Genomic DNA, 8,198 nt, shown 5'->3' with positions numbered 1-8,198 from the left:
CAGGAAGGATAGATAAAAGGTGGGAGATGCACTCTGTGGTGTACTCTGCAACAATACAAGTTTATAGTGGACACCTGACTCAGTTTGAGGAGCTGTTACAAAATGTCTTAGACAGTAATTTGTAAACAACAGAAATTCATTGCTTGCAGTCATCCATCCATCCATACCCCCCACACACACCCAGGATCAAACTCAGGAAATAATACTGGAGATGAGATATGAAATATCCCCCAGCCATTTCTTTATTTGAAATGGATAAGAGAAAGGCATTTATTAATGCAAAAAATCACATTACTTCGTATTCTGTAATTTTCACATGTCTTGACAAGGTGATTAAAACTAAATATTGCTGTCACATGCCGCTCATTGGAAACATCATTATGTCTTCAACCACCTTACTGGATCTGGCACATGGGGCTTCTGGTTCTTTCCTAAAGTCAAAATGAGAATGAAAGGTAAATGTTTTGAATCGTGCCTGCATGGAGGCAGCCATGACAGCAAATTAAGGACAGGAAAGAAGGCTTTCAGATGTGCTTCCGAGGGGCAAAGACGATGGGATAAGTGTTTCAAGCCAGAATTTACTGTAAAGCATTTTAAAAAATGTAACTATATTTTTTTGATCATGACTTGTACATTTCTATGTAACTATTTTTCTTCCCTGTTCTAATGATGGGGTCAGGAGAGTAAGTCTTGCATCTTTTCCTTGCTGACAGCGCCAGTATTAAAGCACAATGCTTTAAATTTTGCCCACCCAAGTTTTTTGTGGACCCACCCATCTTAAATCCCAATCAGGGGAGATTAGGAAAACTGAAGCAGTATTCTGATACTTTAGGCTGGTCAAAATTAAACTGTACTTCCTGTATCAATGGTAAGCATGTTAATAGGTCTCTCGTTTTACTGAGCGACTACAGGGCCAAACGAGAAAGTCACAGACTTGAATTACATTTCTTGAAGTCTTTTCAAGTATGTTTGCTCAGCTTTTCTAGGATTACATCAAATGTCTCTACATCTGTATCCTCATAGTGCCACCACCGAGAATTGAACATCTCGGGTTCTTCACTAATTTTGAAACCTTTTTTCTGAACACCAGAAGCCCGGGAGTTTCATGGACTCGCCAGCTAAATTGCTAGAAACATCTGAAACTTTCCTAGTACGTTTACTGAGTTGGTTGACGAGTTTTGATTTTGCAAGCTTGAGACAAGCACGCAGATACAAGTGCCCCATGTTAATGAGCCCTTAGGGACCCGGGCCCTCCTGGCTGTTTAAGAGTGGAGAAAGGACTGGAGGTGAACCGTCCAATAATAGACCGGGGGTGGCACTGGCAGCTCTGGACGTCAAATGTAGCACTGCTTTCCCACTGTGCTGCGTAAATTGGATTACACTTCACGGTGGTGGCAACCTAACGACCCAGCGGCAAGACTACTCTCCCTGGGGAACGTGCTCTAAACAAATGCGTAGAAGGCAGCTGTGGCTGTCAGTAAACCAGCTCTCAGGGCCAGCAGCGCTGCAAGAGCCTCCTCCTGACTGGACCCCCCTTCAATTCCCCCAATTTGGATAAAATTCCACAAGCGACTAGCTCTTCCGGCGACTGTGTGGTTGGCCCTAAAAAGGGCCGTTGCGAGTGGGACGCGGAACCAGGCACTTAGCCCCCGAAGCCGTACAGGGTGCGGCCCTGGCGCTTGAGGGCGTACACCACGTCCATGGCGGTGACCGTCTTGCGCTTGGCGTGCTCGGTGTAGGTGACAGCGTCGCGGATGACGTTCTCCAGGAACACCTTCAACACGCCCCGAGTCTCCTCGTAGATGAGGCCGGAGATGCGCTTAACGCCGCCACGGCGGGCGAGACGCCGAATCGCGGGTTTTGTGATACCCTGGATGTTGTCCCGTAGGACCTTGCGGTGACGTTTAGCACCACCTTTACCCAAACCCTTCCCGCCTTTACCTCTGCCAGACATAGCTGCTCTGCTGAGGAAGGACAACCTCTGACCAGGACGACAGCGGCTCCCTGCTAATATGCGCCGGGATCGGACCAATTTGAAGACTGAAAGAGCGCGGGCGGGAAGCGGCCTAGCTGCCCCGCCCCCTCGCTGCTTTTCCTTTCCTTTGTTTCCGTCTCCGCGGCCTTCCAGCTCCCTCTGGCCCCAGCTTCTCCCTCTCTCCCTCTCTTCCTCTTTTTGTTTGTGCTTCTCCTGTTCCTCCACCCCTGCTGTTTTTCAATAGCTGATCCGCCATAGTCTCTGGGAGAATTTAGATCCCAACGCGGCTTCCAGATCCCGCAATCTTTGTCCCTTTGCTTCTCCGGGCTCCTGGAAAGCAGTACATTGAGAATGAAAGGAAAGGTTTGGTGGAAGGAAGCTGGAGGAAGAGCAAATGGGCCGGAGAGAACGTCCGCGCCGAATCTAATAGACCGGAGAATTCCAAACCTGGCTGCAGAAAACTGCAGCAAAAGCAGTGGCTGCTGGGTTACAAGTGGATGCGGGAGGGAGGGAGAAGCTCGCTGCAATTTTTTTAGTATGGTCACTATTTTGTTGGTTACCGTAGGCACAGTATTTCATCTCAGTCAAGTCGGATCCTAGGCAAATTGGTCTCAGAATTCTGCTGTGTCGTGGAGGTCAGTGAACCCCAATGCATGCCACCCGAAGTTTTGTTGAATGTACAGCACGGTGTATAGTGGAGACGTTCTGCAGCCATTTCTACAGATCCTCCAAAATCGATCCTATTGTCAGGCAGGATTCATTGCCCAAACTGTGTCCTGGCCGAGCACTGCCCCCTCCCCTGCTTAGCAAAGTCCGCTGCTTTGGGTTTTGCAAAAGGACCTCTCTTTTTATCGGGAGGGTCACTTTCAGAAACTGCCCCGTGAAACTTTGTTACCGTGAGCATGTTTGTTCCTTTGCTAGGGCTCAATAGAAGAGGCTATGAGAAAATGTGGTTTCTGCATCAGAGGTAGTTTTTTCCTGAAAAGTATTATTTTAAAGAAGTCTTGTTCCATTTTTCCTTTGGCACTAGCTACTTTCTATATGTCGATGAATCCCAGATCTTTGTCCAGTCCTATAGGCTCCAGACGTGTAGATCCATTTGGTGGTTCTTAAGTCATTTAAAACTCAAAGCTCAAAATGTTTAAATTTAAAACTTACAAGGTGTGAGGGGACTGACTCACCCTGGCCCCAAGCATAGTTGTCATCTTTTCAGTGAACAGTACTGCCGTGGGTCACACAGCTACATGTGCAAAGCTACACCCTGGAATTCTCAGTAGATCTCATCTCTGGCTACGTCTGTGTCTGGTATAAACTCAGTACTCATTTACAGAATGAACAGTTCCTGCATTTGACTGCTTTCAAACACTGGTGAGAAAAAACTCAAATTGCAATGATAAAAACAACCGAAAGCCAAAGCAAACAGAAGTGAGAGGGACAGGACCCTCCGTGGAATTCCCTTTTGGAGAGGAGCATGTTATGCCACCCCAAATATGCCACTTTGGGCATAGGAAACGTTTTGAGACAGAGGCATTTGAGTTCCTGAAATTTTTATTTGTCTAAAAGCAGAGACTTCCCAAAGAGCTCAACATTTTAACTCAGTTGTTATAAATCTGGCAACAACCCCAAATTTCTCTTTCTGGAGATAAGAAGTTGGTACCATATGGAACCAGTCATTGTCACAGGACTATCACACCTCCCTTTTCTTCTAAGGGCTATTTATTTTGCTAAAAATAAATCTTTTTCTTTTCCTTTCTCCTTTTCCTCTACTAAGTTGGGTACATAGGACCCCTGCCTGATTCGAACCACCCTTTGGAGACACTCATTTTTGGGGTGTTCCATATGTGTTACAGCTTGTGTCTAGATATCCCCCGAGGCCATTAGGTGGGGCATTTCCAGAGGTGGCGGTGCCTAGAGTAAGTGAGTGATGCTGGACTGAGTATATGTGACTACTAAAGTACTCCACTGACTGCTTTGGCCTCGTTCTGAATGTGAGTAATAGGAAGGTCCACGCTGGGTGTGAGTGCTTCCGGTTAGGGTGTGTAGCCTGGATAGCACGAGCACAAGGAACAGACAGCTGCTATTGCCACTTGTTTCTTCCTTCCTTGTTGCTTTGCTGCCTTCCTGCCCACCATGAACTGTCCTCTGTGATGCCCTTCTGCCATGCCACCCTGCCTTGGAGCCAGCCAACTATGAACTGAAACCTCTACAAAGTGTGAGCTAAATAAACTTTTCCTCTTTTACCTTTGGGTGTCAGGTGTCAGCAATGAAAATAGTAACTAAGACAGTATGTATTGTATCTAGTTGTATAAAAATGCACATATTAAAAATGTTTTCTTTTCTTTTTGTTTTTTGTTTTTTTTGAGACAAAGTCTCACTGTGTAGCCCTGGCTGGCCTTGAACTCGTGAATCCTCCTGCCTCAGCCTCCTGAATGCTGGGGTTACAGGCATGTACCACCATGCCCAGCTTTGCTTTTCTCTCATTGATCTATTTTTGGTTATAGAATGAGTTCTAATAACCTATGAAGGGCCAGGTGTCGTGGTGTGTGCCTGTAATCCCAGCACTCGGGGCAAAGGTAGGAGGATCGCTCCAAGTTTGAGGCCAGCCTGGGCTATATATAGTGAGCTCAGGGCCAGCCTGAACTACAAAGCGAAATCATCTCAAAACAAAACAAAACCCAGGAGCCGTGAAGTTTGAAGAAAAATAATCATTTGTGTATCCATGCCTACAATTCATATAAAAGCAGTTCTTAGAGTATAAAGTTTTTAACATATCTACAATATGTAACCTAGAATATTCCACAAGGATGGCTAGTGAAATAAAACCATTTTTGTACAACTTTGAAATAGAATTTGTTACTTTCTTGTATATTGTAGTGGAGTTATAGTGTAAGGCTATAAATTGTATAAATTTGAAACTGCAGTATTGGTAGTATGTGTTAAAGGTCACTATATTTTGGGGTTTTCGAGTCTCATTCTAGAGATGGTTTCTAGGTTCTATCTGAGCAAAAAAATTATTCAAGACAAGCACAAATGACAGCAAAGTTTTATTAAAAGTAGGAAAAGAGGCTCTGCAGAGTAAGTTTGAGCCAAGTAAAAGTAGGAAAAGAAGTACACCCTACAGCGTGAGGGTGGACCACCATGCAAGAGAGAACATAGTGGCCAAAAACTCAGGGTGGACCGCCTTTTTTGTATCCCCACTCCTCAGGCTGAAGTCAGGTTGAGGACAGCCTGAGGAAAACCTGCTCAAATTCTCACGAGAACTCCACTGCAGGGCTTTGGGGCTGTGTTCCAAGGATCGTGACACCTCCTTTCCCAGCCAGTTTTAGCCACACCTTACCTTCCCATCTCAAGTAGAAAGGAGAATGATGCTAAGTTTTTATCCAATGGCAGAATGTTGAAGGAGTGAATTTATCTCAGAATCGGATGAGGAAAGAAGTTCAAAATCTTATGGCTTCTGTGCTGGGGATTTAGCTCAGCAGTGCCGCCACCTGCCTCACAAACACAAGGTCCTGAGTTCAAACCCCAGTATGTATAAATATATTCCTATGGCTTCTTAGTTTGGTCTGGGCTGCAGTCAAGATGAAAGCAAATCATGCAGAATCCGTGGCCAACCTAGGAGCCAGATTCAAATGGTCTGGGTTTGGAGTACTTATAATCCTGGGAGTACTTGAAGCCAAAAATCCAACACAAACTATCTTCCTGTAACATCTATTTTAACTCACTCCATTACTTTTGTATTAAAAATAAATGCATGTACATTACATACCTATTCATTTATTAACCTTTACTGTTATTTTCCTGTGTGGAAAATTTGAAGCTTCTTATTCAAAGAATAAATTCACCTGCCTGCCCTGCTCCCAGTCCCCTGCCTGTTGCTGCCCCTTCCTAACTACTAAAATTCAAAGTGTAAACCCTTATAATTTCTCATGAAAGTCACTTCAGAAATTTTAATAGAACAAATTCCTTGCTCCCAAAGCTGCAGAAAAGCAGAGATTCTTTTGCATTACAAACCTATTCTGATAAATAGTAGTTTGAAAACTTTCATAGGACTATTTAGAGACCAACTTGGGGACGGAACTGTTATTAAAGGTGATTTCTGAGGCAACTGTGCACCAGAAGTTGTTTTTGTTTATTTATTTATTTTTTGGTACCGGGGATTGAATTTGGGCCCTTGCGCTTGTGAGGGCCAAATCCCCGGCCCCCAGAAGTTTTTGTATTCTGACAAATGTTACCTTTAGCCACTGAAAGTTTACTACTTTGGTTGATAATTTTATTTAAATTGCTTCCCTGAGTAAATATTTAAATTGACATCTCTGTTTTCTGAGCACAGATTCTTATATTTTTTTTTAAAAAATTAAATCAGAGGGAAAACTCTTAGCATTTTTTCTCCTCTTTCTGTCTTCCTTCCTTCCTTCCTTTCCTTCCTTCTTTCTTTTTCTGATACTGGGAATGGAACCCAGGACCTTGAACTTGCCGGGCAGGAATTTTCTTATCATTTATGTCATACAAGTGAAATCCTATCTTGGATCCTCTGTTTATCCTCAGTTTCCTCCTATCCTCAGGGGATACGTTCTAAGATGCCTCGTCAGTGCCTCAAACGACAAACAATACTGTAACCAAGAGAAACAGTGCGATGGTTTTTACCATACACCGTGTATACTTAGGGTAAAGTTTAATTTATAAGTTAGCACAGTGATAATGAAATAGAAATTGTTCATTATGAGTTCATTATTTTGCTTTAGAATATTATGTAGCATTTTTACTCACCCAGGACAAGCCATAATTTCTGTGTCTCGGTTTTTCTACCCATAAAGCAAGGCAAGTAACATCTATTTCACAAAGTTGGCATTCAGTGACACAGTGTAGGTAGAACTTTAAACACTGAGAGCTGCTCTCCACTTGTGGGCATGGTTACAAAACCACCACTGGAGGGGATCATATTTTCCACATCAGTCACAGTCTTGTCATTTTAGAGCTCCTCAGAGGGGTCTGCAGCTGCTCATGGGAGATTCTTGAAAATATTTATTAAGCTAACAATTTTTTACATTGTTAAAGGAAACCCCCATAAAATCTCTTTTATTTTACTTCGATTTTAGTAGGGAAAAGCCTCGTACTGTCACTATCAAGGTAAGTTTTAAACATCTTGGGCCTGCTTTGATTCTTAAATTTGAATTTTCTTAAGGTTGTATGTCATACTTTTTCAATAAAGCAAGCATGCCATTAAAAGCTTTATGTAAACTAGTACATTGTCTATGAAGTTGCCTGGATAATACTTCAAAGCACATGGTCTAACTGAAAGGCAAAGGATCTTTACTGTCTTTGTGGAAAATATAGAAAATTTTAAACCTTTAAAGCAATAGAAAACATTTTATCTTTACTCAAGAAAATATGAACTAGTCAGTAATTGATGAAAAATTTGCTTTGAAACTTGATTTCAGCTTGTCCCATGGCTAAAAAGGACTTGACTTGAAACCATTCCTCACTGTAAAGGAGAGATTAGTATTTCTGGTCTTATCTCTTTTTTTTTTTACTCAGAAGCATTTCATATGCAGGCACTAACTGGCCTTTGATGAAGGAGTGAGGAGGACACCTCATTCCAGGGGAAAAGGCTAAAGGAGGGCAAAGGCCCTAATATCAAGTTGGTCTTTAACCTGCAAATAAAACTGGAGTTTGGTTGGGGTCAGAAGTCAGGTAACGGTAAGTTTAATTTTTCAATCTTTCCACTACATACTGTTTTGTTATGCTTCAGGGATCGTGGGAGAAATGTTACAGTAGTAACAGGTGACTTGGAACAAGCTGAATCACTCCAGTTCATGGGAGGGCATGATGTTTTTCAGAAGAAACCTGTTAAAATACAAAATATGCAAACAGCTTATACATTTCTTTTACAAAATATACATCAATTTGAAGGAAAGATCTTCAAATAACTATCCTTGGATGGAAAAATCAGACAAAGGAGGAAAAAGAAGAAATAACAGAAAGGTTAGCATAACAATCTTCTGCCTCAGTAAATAGGATTGAGTTCTGGCCAATGAAATCAGAACTCTAGAAATTCTTTCTTTCTGGCCCAATCAAGGCGAGGCTATGTCTATAAATAAGACTGCCTACGGCCCTTTAGTTGGAAGTAGGTGAGGTATGGCGCGCACGAAGCAGACTGCCCGGAAGTCGACCGGCGGCAAGGCCCCGCGCAAGCAGCTGGCCACCAAGGCAGCCCGCAAGAGCG

General features: G+C 43.0%; 2 protein-coding genes across 2 annotated transcripts in view; one reads left to right on the top strand and one right to left on the bottom strand.

The window, feature by feature from the left end:
* Positions 1–211: 211 nt before the first annotated feature.
* Positions 212–2,098, bottom strand: LOC104856843 (histone H4). Its single transcript, XM_010616344.2, has 2 exons — positions 1,662–2,098; positions 212–431 (listed from the first exon to the last, which is right to left on the bottom strand). The coding sequence occupies exons 1-2, from the start codon at positions 1,952–1,954 to the stop codon at positions 353–355; spliced, it is 372 nt and encodes a 123-aa protein (XP_010614646.1). The 5' UTR covers positions 1,955–2,098; the 3' UTR covers positions 212–352.
* A 6,012-nt stretch (positions 2,099–8,110) lies between these two features.
* Positions 8,111–8,198, top strand: part of LOC109117804 (histone H3.3A-like) — a 2,201-nt gene continuing 2,113 nt past the window's right edge. The window contains exon 1 of the mRNA XM_033758078.1: positions 8,111–8,195. Coding sequence (XP_033613969.1) covers positions 8,111–8,195 — 85 coding nt within the window. The remainder of the gene's footprint in view (positions 8,196–8,198) is intronic.

This window comes from Fukomys damarensis, unplaced genomic scaffold, assembly GCF_012274545.1.
Source record: "Fukomys damarensis isolate Sample0158 unplaced genomic scaffold, DMR_v1.0_HiC HiC_scaffold_33, whole genome shotgun sequence".
NCBI classification, from domain to species: Eukaryota; Metazoa; Chordata; class Mammalia; order Rodentia; family Bathyergidae; genus Fukomys; species Fukomys damarensis.
The sequence above is the reverse complement of the archived record's forward strand: the minus strand, read 5'-3'. Positions and strand labels throughout refer to the sequence as shown.

What these genes read in the sequence shown, in the direction of transcription:
- LOC104856843 (XM_010616344.2), bottom strand. Translation starts at nt 1,954, where the DNA reads ATGTCTGGCAGAGGTAAAGGCGGGAAGGGTTTGGGTAAAGGTGGTGCT. An exon ending in AAGCGCCAGGGCCGCACCCT is followed by an intron (nt 432 to 1,661) that starts GTACGGCTTCGG and finishes TTTTGACTTTAG; the next exon opens with GAAAGAACCAGAAGCCCCAT.